General features: G+C 44.9%; 1 protein-coding gene across 1 annotated transcript; it reads right to left on the bottom strand.

Moving 5' to 3' along the window:
* Positions 1 to 1,098: 1,098 nt before the first annotated feature.
* Positions 1,099 to 17,992, bottom strand: DCSTAMP (dendrocyte expressed seven transmembrane protein). Its single transcript, XM_079137311.1, has 4 exons — positions 17,974 to 17,992; positions 8,308 to 9,355; positions 3,456 to 3,764; positions 1,099 to 2,602 (listed from the first exon to the last, which is right to left on the bottom strand). Exons 2-4 carry the CDS (start codon positions 9,334 to 9,336, stop codon positions 2,516 to 2,518), a joined length of 1,425 nt encoding a protein of 474 aa, XP_078993437.1. The 5' UTR covers positions 9,337 to 9,355; positions 17,974 to 17,992; the 3' UTR covers positions 1,099 to 2,515.
* Positions 17,993 to 18,252: the final 260 nt, after the last annotated feature.

Below are 18,252 nucleotides of genomic sequence, written 5' to 3'. Positions count from 1 at the left end.
CAGCTTATTAATACATACATTTATTTGTTTAGTAAACACAGCAGGGCTGAGTGTAGCTCAGAGGTACAGTACATGCAATTCCTTGGATTTAATCCCCAGCAACACATGCACACAAAAATTCAGCAAAGTATGAACTCATCAGTGTTTAAATAATTCACAATTACAAATGCACCTCTTATTTTCTCAAATCCTTTTTTGGATGAAATTCATGCCAATTATATAAGCATCTCTCAGAGCAAGGGCTGCAGAACTGGTCCTACATGATGTTAATTATTATTGCAGATAAGATCGTTCCATAGTTTAATTATCTGGGGAGATTCTGGATGAGACAAGTTAAAAGATATTTCTTTATTATAGAGTTTCTCTAAGCTTTTTCACTATCCCAATTTGCCTATGAATCTTAAATGTTAAAAGATGGTCAGTATAAATTTACTTCATAATATTCTCCATATTATTATTTTTACGAAATAACCAAGGGGCTGACTTTTGATCTGGGAACACACTTTCAGAAATGTTGAATCAGACAGTTTTATAATAAAATCTCCTTCTGTTAAAGAAATTTCACCATTGAAGACTTGTAATTCTGTAAGCTCCCTCAGAATGGTGGTCCTCAATCCTAGCAGCCATTAGAATCTCCAAGGTGGTTTAAACATGCCCAGACCCTACCCAAGACCAGCCAAATCAGAGTCACTAAGGCTGAGACTGAGGCTGGGTAATAGCAATCTTTAGAAAACCCCAACACCCTTAGAAATTATGACCTGTGAGCAGTTTAGGAACTACTGGCCCAACAAGTTGATCTCTTTGACTTTGACTGACTTATGCCACATCAGTGGACGCCAAAGATTTTGCATTCAAAATCTCTTACGTACTAACAATACTAAGCCTCTAGTGACTTATCTGACCAATCCACACCTCATTTTCATATCTACAGAAACAGAGATAATTTTTGTAGAGAGTTGAAGGGTTTGGGGCAGATCAAAGAAGAACCTGAGAGGTAGTAACAGAATAAGCCTAATCAGGCAGCTCTTGGGCCCGGTTGAGGCCCCACCCAGGAGAGGAGGAGGTTAAGGGAACTCCTCTTACAGGATTAAGAGTGTGTTTTTGGTGATGCTGCCCAGCAGGGATTCCCAAGAGCTGCAGAGAGCTCGGATGTCTTAGACTCACAAGACTCCAACTAGTCTGCTGTCAGCAGAGGTGAGAGAAGGTTTCAGGGGTTATATAAGGAAGCAAGACTCTAGATGGCTAATAATCTGTCTATTTGATCTCCCCCCCACCCCCTCTGGTACTAGGGATTGACTCCAGGGTCACTTAACCACTGAGCCACATCCCCAACCCTTTTTATTTTTTTATTTTGAGACAGGGTCTCGCTAAGTTGCTTAGGGACGCACTCAATTGCTGAGGCTGACCTCCAACTTGGAATTCTCCTGCCTCAGCCTCCTGAGCTGCTGGCATTACAGGTGTGTTGCTACTCTCCCAGCGCAACTTTCTGTAAATCTGAAAATTTTCAAAATGGAAAGATAAAAAGTTAAAGTAGCTAATTTAAAAATTTCCCCATTCTGGTTCTTTAGAAATAATAGAATTGGTTTTCAAGGAATTTTGTCTCCCTTCTAGGTGTTTTAAGATAGTTAGAGGTGAAAAGGGGTCTAAAATGTGCATTTTAATAAGTACATCATGTGATTTTGATACACATGGTCCCCAGGCCACCCTGTCATTGTTCTCAGGCTGGAGGATTTGCTAGGACAAAAGATATGGAGGCAAGCAGGGTGCAGGAGAGAAGGTGGGGGTGGGAGGACAGAGGCAGCTGCTGGCAATGGGTTTCGGAAAGAGGGTTTGAATAGGGGTCAGGGGAGAGAGACAATCCCAGGTAGGGAATAGCTGTGAAAGACAGTTAGAAGGGCATAAAAAGCACAAGAGAGTTTAAGGTATTTTGCAGACTTTATACACGTATGTTCTCCTTGGCATTTGCTGGTAAGACTGCAGTACAGATTTACATTTTTGTTGTTGTTGTTGTTGCCGGGGGTGGGTGCCAGGGATTGAACTCAGGGGCACTCGACCACTGAGGCACATCCCCAGCCCTATTTTGTATTTTATTTAGAGACAGGGTTTCACTGAGTTGCTTAGTGCCTGGCTTTTGCTAAGCCTGGCTTTGAATTCATGATCCTCCTGCCTCAGTGTCCAGAACCACTGGGACTATCAGCGAGTGTTACTGTACCTGGCTGTTTTCTTTTCTTTTCAGTTCTTTTTCTTTGACTAGTACTGTAGGCAGAAGCTCATCACAAGTGGCCTGGGTATAGCCCGTGATGACTCAGTTCAGATCATGCACTTTGGAAGTCAGACCATAACCATTTGTCCGGTACTCCTTGGTTTTATGATGACAAGTCATTTGGAGGCATAACCAGGAGATGCAAACCCAAGGCTCTGTATGATCTTGTGACACAGCCCTCCAGTGCTGGGCATAAACAGTGACTACCAACAGAAGACCTGAGGAGAATGGCTCGTGCATGTGGCTAAAACGCTACTCAGACTCCCACGGATTGTCTTCAACCTCAATGTCTGTGTGTTTCTTCCTAATCATTTTCAGGATTGGAAACCAGAAATGAACCTGAAAAGTGGATAAATGAACACTGGACTCATTTCAAATGCCTCTTACATAAACTTTTCCTCATAGTGTACTGGGATTAGGAAAAATTGCAAAGACTTTGAAAGGAACAGGAAAGCTTATTCTTTTGGAATTTTCTAGGTCTTTCATTTTCCAAATCTTTAAGTTTTAGATGGCTCATAGCAAGGATACAAAGGATTCATGATCATGACATGCACATGAACTTCACTCTATAAAGTACAATTGATTCCTCCCATTCACCCAGAGAGAGAAGCCAATTCAGCATCTATGAAGCAAATTCATTTTGGTATCCCTGATGACCTGTATGTATGTGTGTGTGTTTTGAATTATTCTTTAAATGGTTATAATTTCTTATTTCTTCTCATTAATAAATAAGTTAAATAAAATCTTTGACATGACTTCATTTTACATGTATATGGGAGACTTGGTGTTCTATATATATTGTATAATAAAACCCATAGATGGATGGATAGATAGATAACACTGTGGGATGAGCAAATTCTTTGAAACTGACCACATGGTAGATATTTCCTTCCACGTTTTTTCTTTATTCTTGACCCAGAAAAGTAAATCTTAGTATTGTCATTCAATATCTATACAGAGGACCTTCCCAAATATCTTCTCTATAATATGGCTTCTTTGGATCAACATTCGGAACACGATACTGAGCCACAGCCAAGTACATTTTCACCCCGTCCCCACCTCAAAATCCTCTCTACTCTTGGGCTATCAGCTCTGATATGAAGTCAAAGAGTGCTTTGAAAACCTCTTTCCATTTGCTCTTCAAACTTAACATTCACTTAGTTAGAGATTCACTCCCCCATCTTGTCCTCACCTTTGTAAAGTACAGACTCAGTTTCCTTTTGGTCTCTTCTGGAGGCTGCTTTGCTCTTTTTCTAAGCAGCTGTGCGTGCAGGTGTTGAATGCGCTCCCTCTCCACACTGGGGTAGAAGGATGTGGACACCAGGATTTTAAGTTGTGTCAGGATGGAGGACAACAGTCCCAGCATCATTAATATCACAAGAATAATACCGAGAGGAACCCAAGTTGTAGAGAGAAGGAGCTTTGGTTTAGGGATGCAGCTGGGTTCAAAGACAGATATATTAAAGGAAGAATCATAGATGAAGTCTTGAGCTCCTTGCTTCTAAAATGAAAGAATAAAATAATTAACCTCCATGCCATTTTTCTACCCCAGTTTCTATCTTTCTCAATGCTTCCTGGCAGCACATAGCATTTATCTTCAAATCTGCAGGGAGCTTTGGCTAAAGGAAGTTTCACATCTTGTTTTATGTGCTGTGATTGGAACAGAGGAGAAGGGATGAGTCCTATCTGTAACTACGGCAGTGATTTCCAAACTGGGTTTGTGGAAACTGATTTTCTTGAGATAAGTGTATCAGACAAGTGAGTCTACTCCATAGCTTCTTGGAGAGTCACTGTTGGAAGCTCTAAGAAGAAGATGGAGAAATCTGTTTAACTTTACACTAACACATACATGTTTTCATGGGACACTTGCTTCTACACTGAGGGCTCATGAGCTAATGTGAGATGGGGGAGTCGGCTAAACTTGGGGAGAGGATCATTTGGGGACTCAGCCCCTTAAGACCCAGAAAACATCCTCCTGGTCAGGATAAACTCCACTGCAGCAGATGACAAGGTCACAAAGATAATGAGGTATTAATCATGCTTTAAATCAACCTTCTGAAGCTGTGGGGGATTCCTCTTATTTAGTGTCTGATACCCCATTTTAGGTTGATACATTGACCCTCAACTGAAAGAGAATCTAAAATCTTGTTGGAAGAGGTCTTTGACATAAGGTATTTTCTCATCTCTGATGCTCAAGAGGGGTGCATCCCTACCTGTTCGAAGGCAAGAGAACAAACAGTTGCCCTCAGCAGACTGACAGAGGGCAGAAGATGACATTGAACCACCCAGCCCAGCCGCCAGCAGAAGTGCTGACTCAGCTCTTTCTTTCCCCTGACCTGGGAAAGTCATTTAAACTCTCGGTGGATTTGTTTTCTAATTTGGTAAAGCAGGAATTAATGGACCAGATCCTGCCCATGAAGAAACTACTCCCAGTGTAAATTAAACACCTTGGGGATGGAGCATTAACCTTACCGACTGGAGTATTTAGTAAGTTATTATCACCCTAGTGCCACAGAGTCCTGGGCCCAGGAAGAAGTAAATGATGTCTCAAAAAACAAAACAAAATAACAAACCAAAAACCACACCCAGAAAATACCTTGCAGCTTGGATCTGCCCCGGGGCCCATAAAGAATCTGGAAATGCCAACCGGGACCCTCTATACAAATTCAAACCTGAAAAACATTTGTGTTGCCTTCTCTTATTAAAAGACAGTCAGTCTACAATTAAATAGAGATTTCAGTCCCCAGAGCAAAGGCATGCAGTCTTTTTAATACTACTGAAGAAACAAACACATCGATTGAGGCAGTGATGAGCAATCCCACAATGAGAAAGCAGCGGGTGTTCAGTCTGGGAAGAAGTTATTTAGTCTGGAAATCTAACTGGGGGTTTTGCAATTGGGAGTCAGGGCTTCAAAACGTTTGAGTCAACATTTTTGTATGGGACTGGTTGAGGGAAACGTGGAAGACAAATTCACTCTTTCCAAATGCCAAACAATATACTAAATGGTACCCCAATGATTTTAAATGTGTTTCCTTCTCTTAGGTAAACAGCCCGAGAGACAGCATTGAGTCATGGATGAAGGGCAGGTCCTGGAGTCCCACAGTCCTGCAAAGTCAAGGCAGTGGAGCACTGCGCACAAGGTCACTGCTCACCAAGTGGGAACCACAGCTTCTTTTACTTACAATGCCCACCCATACAGCTCGATCAACTTGAATCATTTCCCAAGGTCTTTATTTAAAACATTTATCTAAAATTGTATGAAAGTAGAGAGAAAAACTGGCAAAACCTTGAACCAATGCTTCTCTTCTGGTTTGACTTCCCTGTTGCAAACCTGCAGCCACAGAGAAGGCCAAGGGCCTCCAAGGGCATCCTGGGATAAGGGCAGGGCACTGCCTGTCCTGCAGAAGCTGACTGCTGGAGGCGCAGTCTCCCGGGCACAGCAGGCAAGAGTGCCCGGGAGAGGAGCTCCCAGGCAGCCTCCTACCCACATCTGTCCCAGTGCCCAGTGCCCAGCACCCTGCTGCTGTTAGGTGTGCAAATGGCAGCTGCCCCCATTGGGACATGAGCCTCACAGTGGGGCCATCACAGTCTGGACATTGTCACATCCCCAGGTCCCAGCAGTGCCCAAAGATGAATGTGTCAGCACATTGTCAAGGGAAATCTGCACTTTTTGCGGAGAAGACAGAACTTGCTTTTGTCCTCCTGTGTCCAAACCAGTGAGAATTCACAAAAGAGGAACGGGTATTGGATATTACCTGAGAGAGAAATAAATGAGTGGAAGGGGAAAGAGGGACAGGGAGAATCAAGAGGAGAAGACAAGAAAGGAGAATACAAAAGGAGAATGGGGGGGGCTTTGTATTGGCCACCCCTCACACCCAGCCCAGGGATGTGTGAGATTCTTGTTTGGCTTTCATTTGAAACTCAACTTTCATTATTCACCCTGCTCCAAATAGCTAGAACAACAGGGTGCCTTGTAATTAACTGAATTCTTCAGGGAAAGCAGAGAGCTCAGAGTAATCAACTCGGAGAAGCAGCCCAGGATTAGGAGGGCAGGAGCCAGGGGATCTGGATCTGCTGAGACAAAGGGAAAGACAGGCAAAGGGAGGATGCAACAAGAGGATCTGAGACCCTGGGAGAGAAAGAGAAAGGGAAAGTGGCGTTTCTGTGGACATTTACCAGCAGCCTTGCTGTCACTTGCCCCCTGTGGTTTCCCCAGCAGCCAGCACATGGAGCCTGCTGCTGGTGACTTCTCCAGCTCCAGCCGGATCCTTGACCCCACACGCACCCCGCCTGCACGCACGCACATGCATGTTATACCTCGTTTGGCGCCACAATTTCTGGGATTAAGAAATTAAATAAGGCAAGTGTCTGACAATGCCCAGACCCTCTGAAATGTCAACATAACTACAAATTTCCACAGGGGAGATGGAAAAGATAAAAGATGAGTTGCACAAAACCCCCAGTCTTCTCTGTTGGCACCCATCTGCCGGGAGGAAGAGGAAGAAAGTCAGATTCCTCAAGATGTGAGAGGCACCAGCTCAGAAAAAGACATTGTCTTGCCTAATTACAATTTTTCACAGACCCATATGATCATAGACCCGTATGACGGCTATGAGAGCTTAGCTATCTGACTTTGTTCTTCTAGGTGATGTGTTTAAAACAGCCCTTCTCGGTCTTGGTGGCACATTAGAGTTACTCCAGGAGGTTCTAAAAATCTCTTGCCCCAGTCCAAGTACAGCAGATTCTCTGGAGTTTCTGGAGAAGAGTTTTGGGTGTGTTCACTTGCTTCTTTGTCCAGTTCCACAATGACACACCTCTGCTAAGGTCTAAGGTCAAGGACTGCTTGCCTAGAAGGTTTTGCATGTTAGCACCTAAGCCAGAGTTTCCCAAAGTGTGGTCTATGGCACTAGTTACCAGCTGTGTTACTGAGTCACTTAGGAGCCCTTTTTCAGTAGTCATCCTTTTAAACATTACACTGATGCACTAGGATCAGTGTTTGATAAGAACTTGGCATATATAAAAAGATCTCACTCAGAACATGTTCAGAGTCTATTTGCACAAGGCTGAGAGTGAGAAGTCAGGCCCTAAATCTTTGACTCAAATTTGTGCCAGATACAGCTTGAGAATCAACTTCATGTTCAACATCAGAGACATCTATTTCCCCATTTCATAGCATATGGAGTGTAGGATACCGAAAAATATCCTCCAAAGATATAAGATCCTAGTCCCAGGAACCTATGGTACTTCATTTGGGATAAAGGGCCACACTAGATGAGATTAAGTTAAAGATCTTTTTTGGGGGGAAGGGGGGTAAACCAGGATTGAACTCAGGGCACTCAACCACTGAGCCACATCCCAGCCCTATTTTATATTTTATTTAGAGACAGGGTCTCACTGAGTTGCTTAGCACCTTCCTTTTGCTGAGGCTGGATTTGAACTACAATCCTCCTGCCTCAGTCTCCAGAGACACTGGGATAATAGGCATGTGCCAACACACCCAGCCAAGTTAAAGATCTTGAGATGTAAAAATTATCCTGTCATCCTGGTGAGCTTCATGGGATCATGTGCATGACTTAAGGGAGTAGAGAGAGATTTTCCATAAGGTAATGTGAAGACAGAGGCAGAGATGCAAGTTAGGCCACAGAGGTCAAAGGAAGCCACCAGCCACCAGAAGCTGAAGAGGCAGAGTGGATTGTCTCCTAAATCTGAAAAGAGCATGGCCCTGTCAACCACATCTCAATTTTATCTCAGCAATACCGAATTCAGATTTCTCACTTCTATGGCTATAAAAAAAAATACAATTTCTGTTGTTTAAGCACCTAGTTGGTAATCATTTGCTATAGCAGTCATACGACACTAAAGCAGAATCACACTCTAACATCCGGACTTCAATTTAACTGTACTTGTTGGGTTTCTTCTATGTGCAAGTCACTGTGCCAGACACCAGGGATCCAAAGGTAAATACAATACTTCCCTGTCTTGGGAGATTCCAGGTCTTTTGCAAGACCGATCAGCAAATAGCCATGATATACCTGAGCCCCTACCTCTCTGTGCAGTTTCAGGTGAACTTCAAGCCCTGGCAAGCTTTGGAATTGTTTGCTCACTGAGAAAATGAGCTGATAGAGCAGATAATCTGCAGCTGTGAACAGCACCCAGATGTAGAGATGGGTAAGTACGGGGAGGAAAAAGAGTCCCAGGTTCTTCCTTTCTTTCGGAGTCAGCTGCAAAGATGGGATGACAACATACTTCTTCCTCTCCCTCTTATTCAGCGGGAGGACACAGGGCCTCTGCCGAAGCCTCTCCTTTTCATCAAACTGAACGAATTTTCTGGTGATGTAGATGTTTTCAAATTTACAACCACAGGGGCCCAAAAATCGCTTCATGAAGAGGCCCGTGCCGAGTAGAACAAGAAAAAGCCCAGCAAAGGCAAGTAGCTTCTGCCCCAGGGAGCACAGCACCTCCGTCATGGCAGTCATGGGGTGCAAGGCCCTGAGGACTTCCCCTTTGGTGTTGTTTAGCTGTGCCTCCAGGACGTGGCTAGGACTGAAAAGAGAGACCACCAGGGTCTGGTTCCAAGAAACGAGGTCATCAAACAGATTCAGTGGAGTGGCAAGGCCATAAATCCAATGAATGGCTTCAATGTATTTTTTCAGAAGTGGAAAATGTATAGAAAAGCTCTTTGCCCTCAGGTTGCAAGTCATACTGTCTAGGAAACATTTAAAGTTGTGAAAAATATTTTCCACGTGTCCAAAGATCACTATCCCTGTGCCGGCGGCAATCAAAGCGTTCCTGCCTTCGCGCAGGCCACACGAGAGAAAGACGAGAAGAATGAAACATCGCGCGTGCCTGGAGCAGCACAACAGAACACACCCGGCCATCCAGGAGGTGGCGAAGGCCACGACTGATGGCAGAAACCAGTAGAAGGCCGCCGAGAGGAGGCTGGCTGAAATGAAGGCCACAAAACAGCACACTCCCAAGTGTCGGATAAAGTTCATCCATCCAGGACCTCTTGGAAACACGTAAGTCCTCCAAAGACTTAGGATGATATCAGTGCCTGAGGTCCACATGCCCATGTCCCCTGTGTCCCTGGGACTGAAAAAGAAATCAAGATCAGAAGATGCTTAAGGGCCAGGGGGTAGACGGATGCAGGAACATGGTGGTAATTCTTGACCTCTCCCCTCTGCCCACCCCTTGCAATGCGATCTCACAGCTTCTCCCACCAAGAGGTGGGAGAAACAGAATCCATCAAGAAGTGGACGCTGTTTCTCCATTCCTTGAATCTGGGCTGGTCTTATGATTGCTTGGCCAGTAGAACGTGGCAGCAGGGTCAGTGTGCCAGTCCTCCAGCCTAAGGCTCAATCCTGCATGCTCTCTTGGAGCCCTGCCGTTGCCATGGTGACAAGGCCAGCAGCGTTCATCTCCTGTAGCCACACAACAAATTACCCTGAACTTGGTGTTTCAAAGAAACATCTATTTATTTTCTTACAAATCCAGAGGTCAGAAGTCTAAAATGAGTTCACAGAGCTGTGCTCCTTCTGGGGGCTCTGGGGAGAATCTGTTTCCTTGCCTGTCTAGGTTCTAGAGTCTTCCTACATTCCCTGGCTCATAGATCCTTCTTCTTCTACCTCAAAGCCAGCAAGGTTGCATCTTCCCTCCTCTGTGACCTCTGCTTCCATCCTCACCTCTTCTCTCTGTGACTCTGATCCTTCTGCCTCCTCTTATAAAGACCCTTGTAATTAGATGGGGACACCCATATAACCCAGGACAATACCCCATTTCAAGATCATCAACTTAATTACATTGGCAAAGTCTCTTTTAGCGAGTAAGGTAATATATTCAGAGATTCTGGACATTCAGACATGAATATCTTTGGGGGATCGTTGACCAGCCCGTCATACCAGGTTAGACTTCTGGTCAACGAACAGCACTTGATCAGTCAATTCCATCAGCTCGGCCAATGGTCACCCAGCTACCATCCATGTGAGAGAGGCCATCTTCAACCAGCCAGGGCCCCTACCAGCCCACCAGCTGGCCATAGACACATGAGAAAGAATAAATGCTGTTTTATTTTAAACCACTGAAATCTGTTCTGGTCTGTTAGGCCGTAATTGTTAATTGATAAAAGCAACAGTACTGCATCATGGGCCTAATAGTTGAACAAACACAAGGCTGATGGATAGGCTGAAATCTCACTAAACTGCATTATGTAAGAGTACTCTTTAATAGTCATTTATTTTCTTGTGCTGTAATTTTACAGACCAGAAAGCATACCAAGGGCATCCAAACTTCAATGTGGAATTGGACTGAGGCCATTATACCGCTGCTCTGTAACCATTGCTTCTTCCTCCTCTGCCCCTACCTTTAGCATACAGTTGTCTCCTAAGAATCTTGCAAAAAAAGGAAGGATATTTCTGTCCCTAGAATTAATCATCTTTTCCTTTTTCCAGATATGGAATAATTAAAATGAACATGCTATAAGGCTGCTCCCACCCAGTTAGTCATGCATATTTAGGTCTAGGATGTACTCAAAGAGGCTAGGATTCAGATGGAATGATATAAAATAAGTTTGAGGTTTTTCTTTCTTGATTGGCATGAAAATATCTAACAGGCATGATATGTATAGGATTTTAATAAGGACATTGATCAATTTTAAACACTGTCAAAAACATCCCTTCTCTCATAAATATGAGGGAGCTGGATTTATGGACTAGGTTAACTGTTAGAACCAGTGAATTACACTCATGGTGTGAGATGTGTATCGGGTGTTGCCGGAAACATGAACTGGGGCACCAGAGGTGTAAACATTATTGTCTTTCTGTGTTCAGGCTGAGGAGGGTTAACAAAAGGCAGAAGTGAGATGAGGGGAAAAGGCAAGTCAGAAGTAAACATACGGAAAGTTCTCTAGCAAGAGTATAGAGGGCATGGATCTTTGGGAACAAATTCTGAATGCAAACACTCAGAGCTGACAAGGGACAAGGGGAGAATCTGAGTGTTGAAGAAGGGTCATTACCATGTGGGACTGGCCTTGGCAGAGTCAGAATGGCACAGGTGAGAATGTCCCTACTCCATCAGGAGGAAAGGGAATTAGAATAAAGATCCGGGTGGGGAAGAGCAAAGGCCAGAGTTCTTTTTCCCTGCAATCTTGCTTTCTTTCAGAATCAGGTTGGTGGAGGTTGGCAGTGCTACATGCACAGTCCCCAGTGAAGACAGAGACAGCCATCATGGGTGGGCTGAGCTCCTGAACCTTCCCCAGTATTGCTGACCCTCCCTGACTTCACTGTGTGAATAGGAGGGCCTGGCGGATGGGTGGGCAGTGGGCCCAGCACTAGAGAAAGTGAAGAGCTGCTGCTTCTCCTCTGTCCCCACTCACTTTCTCTGTCATTTCTTTGACTTTGACCCCAAACCGTCAGTTGACTAATACACTCATAGGCATTCCTTGCCCATGAAGTACCCACACTCCTCAGCCCAACCCATGAGGATGCACTTCACGTTTTACACAGTGGAACCAAGACTCCATGTGCTTATTGATCATGCAGAGTAGACGGTAGAGCAGGATTCCCACCAGGCGACCCTGGCTCCCTCCCTCTGCACCCTGACCAGATTCCAAGATTCTGAGTTAGCTGACAGGCCAATCAGCTTGCTGTGTCTGTCCCTGCTGGAAACATGTCACACTTTCTGCCAGGGACTGACCTGAATATCACAAACCCATCTCCTCTATCTGCTCAGTGGTTTTTCCTCCTGCATCTAAACAGTTGACCATAATCTGTCTCCAATTAGCAGATTCCTTTCTAACCAAATACAAAATCCCAACTCTTTTTTTTTTCTAATTTCCTTTATGAGACACCATTCTGCTTGCTTCCTGAAATATTAATAATGTATTCTGTGGTTCATTTTCCCCTTCTCTTGCCTTCATCCTCGTGCAGTGTGTTCTTTACACTGATATTTCCCTGAAAGTATGAAATAGATTTATGGACACATTAAAATTTTAACATTCTGCAATAAAATCTAGTATCAATTAAATAAGATTTATGACTGCAATTTTGTCCTGTAAGAGGCACATATTTGCTCAACAAGCAACAGCTCTAACCTTATTCTCCTGTTATTATGCTGAAAACAGCACGTTACCCAAAGACACCAAACCTGTCTGCATTGAGAAGACCAGATGCATTCGCTCCTATTTTACAGCCCGAGCCACAGAGCAGAGCTTTGGACCATCAGCCTGCCTTCCGTCCCTGTCAGGAGTGGCTTCAATTTCTTCTCCACTCTCTGTTCTTCATTTTTCCTGTTTAAATATAAGACCTACCTACTCCTTCCTGGTAGGTAGGAGTTTAAGGAGGAAAATGTTAGCATCCTCAACACTCCTTGGGCATAAGGTTCCCAGCAAACACAATCCATTTCTTCTTGCTGTTTCTTTTCTGAGACAGAAAATTGAGAACCCCCATTCTCTGACCTTTAGGTAAAGACAGAATGCCTAAATTGATGGGAGGCTTAGATTCAGGGTAGGACTGTACCACCCTCCCAGCCCTGAAATGCTACCCATGGTGCCTTCAGAGGGCGCTGACTTCTTCTTGCTCCTGTGTCAGTGGGGTTATTCTGCTTATCTTTTTGCAGATAACCCTAATTCCTTCCTTTCAGACCAATCAGCGAATCCAACTTTCGGCAAACTACTTGCTTGGTTCTTTCTCAAAGACTTTGTCAAGCATGGACACTTATACTTAAATTTTAATTGAGAGCTGGAGGGAATTGTATAGATCAGGGTGGTTTTGAAGTGAGCTTGTCATCACTGGGGGAATCTTGCAAAAATGCAGCTCTTAATTCAGAAGATCTAGGTGCATCTGAAATTCTGCCATCTAACACATCCCAGTTGACACTGACATTGCTCATCTGATGATCAGACCTCAGGTAGCAAACTTTAGAATCAGTGCTGAGAGAACTTTCTGTTCATGCTCTATATCTGCACTGTCAACACGGGGACACCAGCTGAATGTGAGTACTAAGCACTTGAAATAGGGCTGTGCCAAGGAATTGAATTTTTAATTCAATTTTTAATTGAATTGAATTGATTTGAAATTGAAATAAGTGACTAGCGAATATCTACATATTAGATATCACAGTTCCAGATGAGTGACACCTAACTGGGTGATTTTCACCATTGAGGAAATTAAAATGTAAAGAGGAGAGGGACCCACCAAAGCCATCCTGGCATTTGGCAAAGCCTGAAGTGAGAGCCCAGTTCACCACAGAGTGACACATTTCTCATCACATCAACAAGTCGTGAAAAGTACTTTTCACAAGTCCTTTCTAAAATCCTTACTAGGGTTCCTGAGTAATGGAATTAAATTTTCCTACACACCTGTCAATCTGCTATAGTAGCCATAAAAGACACCTTAAGCTGTGTGACTTAAAAAGCAGACATATGTTTCTCACTGTTCCAGAGGCTGCAAGGCCCAGACCAGGGTCAGGTTCTGGTGAGGGCTCTCTTCCTGGCTCATAGATGGCCACCTTCTCTCCGTGTTCTCACACAGCATAAAGAGGAGGGTGAGCCCTCTGGTGCCTCTTCACCTCCTCTTCTTCCTCCTCCTCCTCTCCCTTGCCCTTCTTCTTTCATACTGTATTATCTTTAATTAAGTACACACATCATTCCAATATGTCACCTAGAGGTCATTTCAGCTGCAGCTCTATTTGGCCATGAGTCTTTTAAACAATAACAGGTAATTACCTTTTCCTCTTCTTATAAGGACACTAATCCTATTGGATAAGAGTTCCACCCATATGACCTCCTTTAACCTTCATGGCTTCCTTGGAGACCCCATTTCCAAATGCAACCACACTGAGGGTTAGGGCTTACACATAGACTTGTGGCAGATTGGGACACAGACATTCACTCCATAACAATACCTGATTTGTCTGCAGGCACCAGAAGGTACATAAAGAAGTGGATGAATCATAACCGATCTCTGTGACTTAGTAACTTAGAAACACTGCTACTAATAGACAGCAGTTACCATTGTTACCACATGCCCAACCACTGTTCTAGCATTTGATACACATGATTTCCATGAATCTTACACTGTTGTACCTGTGTCTTTTTTAGATGAGTAAACTGAGGCTCAGAGAGATAAAATACTTGATTAAGGTCACAGAGCTAGTAAGTAGAAGAACCAGGATTCTAATTCATGTTTAAGTGACACTGAGGGATCAAATAGAGAGCTCCTCTATCCTCTTCACCATGGTCTTTGAAGATCTTCTAAATTTAAGTGAAATATTTTCCCAGGATCCCATCCACACGTGCGTGCTGACATGCAGACAGTGCGGGAAGAGCTTGCCCGGCACTGCCAACACATCCGGTGTCCTCCACCTCCTGCCAGCACAGCTTCATGAGCCTTCAGGCTGACTCAGAGTCCTTTCCTGGGTGAACACTCCCCTCGGCTGTGCGGAGTCGCTCATGAAGTCCCGTGTTTTACTTAGAGACGGCTCCAGGCAGCATTAGGCTCCTCTTGCCCAGCTCTTCAACCAGGGCACCCTGCACTCAGGCCCGTCCTGGTCTGAGGTCCTGGCTAAGAGGCCTTGCTCCCAACTAATTCTGGGACAGGGGAAGAGAGGTGCATTGCATCTTGGTCCCTCCTTCTCTGTTGAGCTGATTCAGGATCCGGTCTCTTCCTGACCTCCCACATACGGGCAGGGCAGGGCACCAAGACTTCCAAATGCCTACAGAGCCAGCCAGCCATGGTCCAGAGTGAAGGAAATAAAGAGACACGATACTCTGGGGTGTGAGACGATGGGCAGTGAATATCTGGGGTGTTGAAGGGTCCATGACCCCCATTTAAATTGTAGGGGAAATGACCCCCAAACCAGCAGACTTTTTCAAGGTTATATATAGACTCTGTATGGTCAGACTTTCTGATTTTTTTTTTTTTTTTTTTTTTTTTGGTGCTGGGAATTGAACCCAGGGTCTTGTGCAGGCAAAGTAAGCAAGCACTCTACCAACTGAGCGATATCCCCAACCCCTCTGATTATTTTTAACAGAAGTTAGAAATTGGGATTTCTGAGGTGAGGGTGTACCACTCAGTGGTAGAGGAAGTGCTTAGTATGTACCTGGCCCCCCTGGATTTGATCCCCAGCTCTGAAAAAAACAATCTAGATTTCCTTGGGTGATAGCTCTTGTTTTAAAGGAAAAACAAAAAAAAAAAAAGAAAAGGGGTTGACTCAAATTATTTGCAAGCACCCTGGCTGATTCTGCCCACAGCTGTGAACTTGCCGCCTTGGGCTTCGGTGATGGTCACATTGCTTCCTCTTCCTCTCTGTACCCTTCTCACCTTAATCTCTCTCCCAACCACTTCCCAGAATTATCTTTCCACCTTCTATCTCTTGGGATGTTTTCAAATGATGCTATCAGCCAATTTTGAGTCTCACATATAAAGGGCTCTTTCTCTATGCCTTGGGCGTATTTATTTTTGCCCCAAGATCTCTAACTCTGTTTTATTCTCTCTTGTGCTGACTGGATTCCCTTCTCACCCTCGACATTGTTTCATTCAGCAATTTCTAAAAGGCTCCCTGATCCCTTTAACCTGTCATTTCTCTTTATTTTGCTTCCATTATCAATAATGCTTAGTGCCTGACTTCATAGCCCCGTCTCCCCAGCATAGAGACCCTGCTTCTTGCTTTACCAACAGCAATTTCCCAGTAGTAATTACCACTTCCTTGCTTTCATCCCTCACCTACAGTTTGCATCACACCGCAGGCAGGGAGGCCTTAGCTGGAGTCCATAGCTACGTGTCACTGGGGCCCCATCTCTCTTTTACAGGGTCAAAGCAATTTTCTTGTGGTGGGGTGGGAGAGGATGGGAGAAGGACAGGGTTGTGGTGAGAAGCCCAGACCAAGCCCAGAGCCCTGCAGAGCAGTGCAGTCTGTGTATCCAACCTGAGCCCATGTGCACCTGCTTGTATGCAGAGCTGAGCTGTTGCCATGGGAAACAGAAGCCACCAGACTTCCCCGTCAGCTTCCACATGCTTGCTTGAAAACCCCCCAGCGGTGCATGCCCTCTTGTGGTTTTCTCCAGGTGGAATTAAATGTCAGTGGCAGCATGATGCCTGGCATGGAAAGGGGCTCTGACCCCCGATCCCCAGGGCAGACCTCCATTCCTGAGCATTCTTCTTCATGTGTGTGTGTGTGTGTGTGTGTGTGTGTGTGTGTGCACGCGCGTGCGTGTGGTGCTGGGGATTGAACCCAGGGCCTCACACATGGAAGACAAGTGTCCTGCCCCTGAGCACAGTCTTTTGAGCATAGATCAACTCTCAAGGTACAGATGAATGTGTCCTTGGTTCAGATACAAAGCCCAGTCAGTAGCCACAACAAATGGAGCTATGAAATAATAATGAGAGCCTCTAAGTGAGAGGCCCTCACTTCCTAGGAGCTTTCTAGACTGGAGATACTGCAGGTGCACATCATCAATGCAGCTTCAGAGCTGTCAAACAGAAACCCACAGTCGGCTACCAGTGCAAGCATAGGAGGGATGGATGTGGCCTTCCTGCCGGGAAAGGCCTGGAACCCCAGGCTACAGGAGGTGCCCTCTTGCCCACTTACAAAGCACCTGCCTCATCAATATCTTGAAATTTCCAGCTCATCACATCCCTGCTCCTACGCAGAAAACAAAGCAGGCTGGTTACAGTCTGCAGACACCCTGGGGAGAAATAAACCCAGAAGGACGGTCCCACTATTCCTCCTGAGCTCCTCCGACTGGCTCTGCTAGTCCCCTGCAGGAACATCTCAGCCCCTCAGTCTCCTCACTTCCTCCATAACTTGATTTGAACGAAGAGCCGAGTGAAATAGGAAGAGCCCTGCGCAGGGAGACAGGAGGCCTGAGGCCTGGACTGCCTCCACAGGCCGCTTCACCTCTTGGGATCTCCACCCGAGAGCTAGCTGGGTTCCCAGGTCCCTGCCAGCCCAGTCTTCTCTGAAATGAAAGGTGAATCAGAGCCACAGAGAGGGCTCTTGGCATGGGCAACTTTGCACCACTTCTGAGACAGAGAATATCAAAGGCCAGCACCTGTAAGTGGGACAAAAGGAGAAGGGAGGGTGGCTTTTCCTTTCTGTTTTTTCTTTCTTTCTTTTTTTTTTTAAACTCTTTCAAACTTATCATTTGGTTGGGAACATACTGTTCTCTCAGACTGCCAAAATAGCTGGAGCAGGAGCCGAGGCCTCTGTTTGAGGGGATTGAATTCCTCATCACTTTGTTTAATCATTTTGCCTTGGGAACATCAGCAAATGCCTTACTCTGTGAAAGCAACCTTCACAAAAGGAAGGAAAGATTAATGAAAGCTACGGGTAAACAGAAAAGCAGCTACGGAGAGATTCCGTCCATCACTGCAGGCTGCCAAGCCCTGAGGTGCCTGTCATGAGGCAGGGCCCCTGGCCTACCTAGGACAGGGTGCCAGCTCCTCCCCAGGCCAGGAGGATATGCTCCCAGGGTCGAGTCTGCAAAGCCAGGAGATGGCACAGGGTTCCACATGGCCCTAGCAGGAGGGTATTCATGTGCCATCTCCCCGGAGATGAGAACACTCAGATACCAACATAAGAATGGTTTTTCTGATATTTCTATTCAAAGAAAGACTGCGGAGCAGAGGAGTGGCCACGATTGTTCTTTCTAATTTACCAATGCTTTTTTGAAAAGCAATTTTAGAAAAAAAAGATTAGTCTGAAAGGTTACTTACAGATATCTCTCAGGTTCTTCTTTGAGTGCAAAAAATGCCCTTCCCAAGGGCTCCAAGTCTTAATATAGGGCAGGAAAAGGAACCAGAATGAGAAGAGGGTAGCATCACCATGAATCAATTCCTTTATTTCCTCCACAAAGCGACTGTGTCACAATATCACAAAGGGTGAAACTGATATAAAGGAACTACATAGTGCATTCTAGTATTTTTCACAGAATAAATGTTCCAGAAATAGGATCTGGAAAACAAGGAAATAGTTTATTTTCAAACACAAAGGAT

Source organism: Sciurus vulgaris, assembly GCF_902686455.1.
Source record: "Sciurus vulgaris genome assembly, chromosome: 1".
Lineage (NCBI taxonomy): Eukaryota > Metazoa > Chordata > Mammalia > Rodentia > Sciuridae > Sciurus > Sciurus vulgaris.
Note: the sequence above shows the minus strand (reverse complement) of the source record. Positions and strands in the feature narration are given on the sequence as shown.

Excerpts from the sequence above, each read along its gene's own strand:
- DCSTAMP (XM_079137311.1), bottom strand. The coding sequence starts at position 9,336 with ATGGGCATGTGGACCTCAGGCACTGATATCATCCTAAGTCTTTGGAGG. Across the intron at positions 3,765-8,307 it reads ACCTGAAACTGCACAGAGAG|AAGCAAGGAGCTCAAGACTT; the intron begins GTAGGGGCTCAG and ends CTTTCATTTTAG. Across the intron at positions 2,603-3,455 it reads TGAGTCTGTACTTTACAAAG|GTTCATTTCTGGTTTCCAAT; the intron begins GTGAGGACAAGA and ends TCCACTTTTCAG.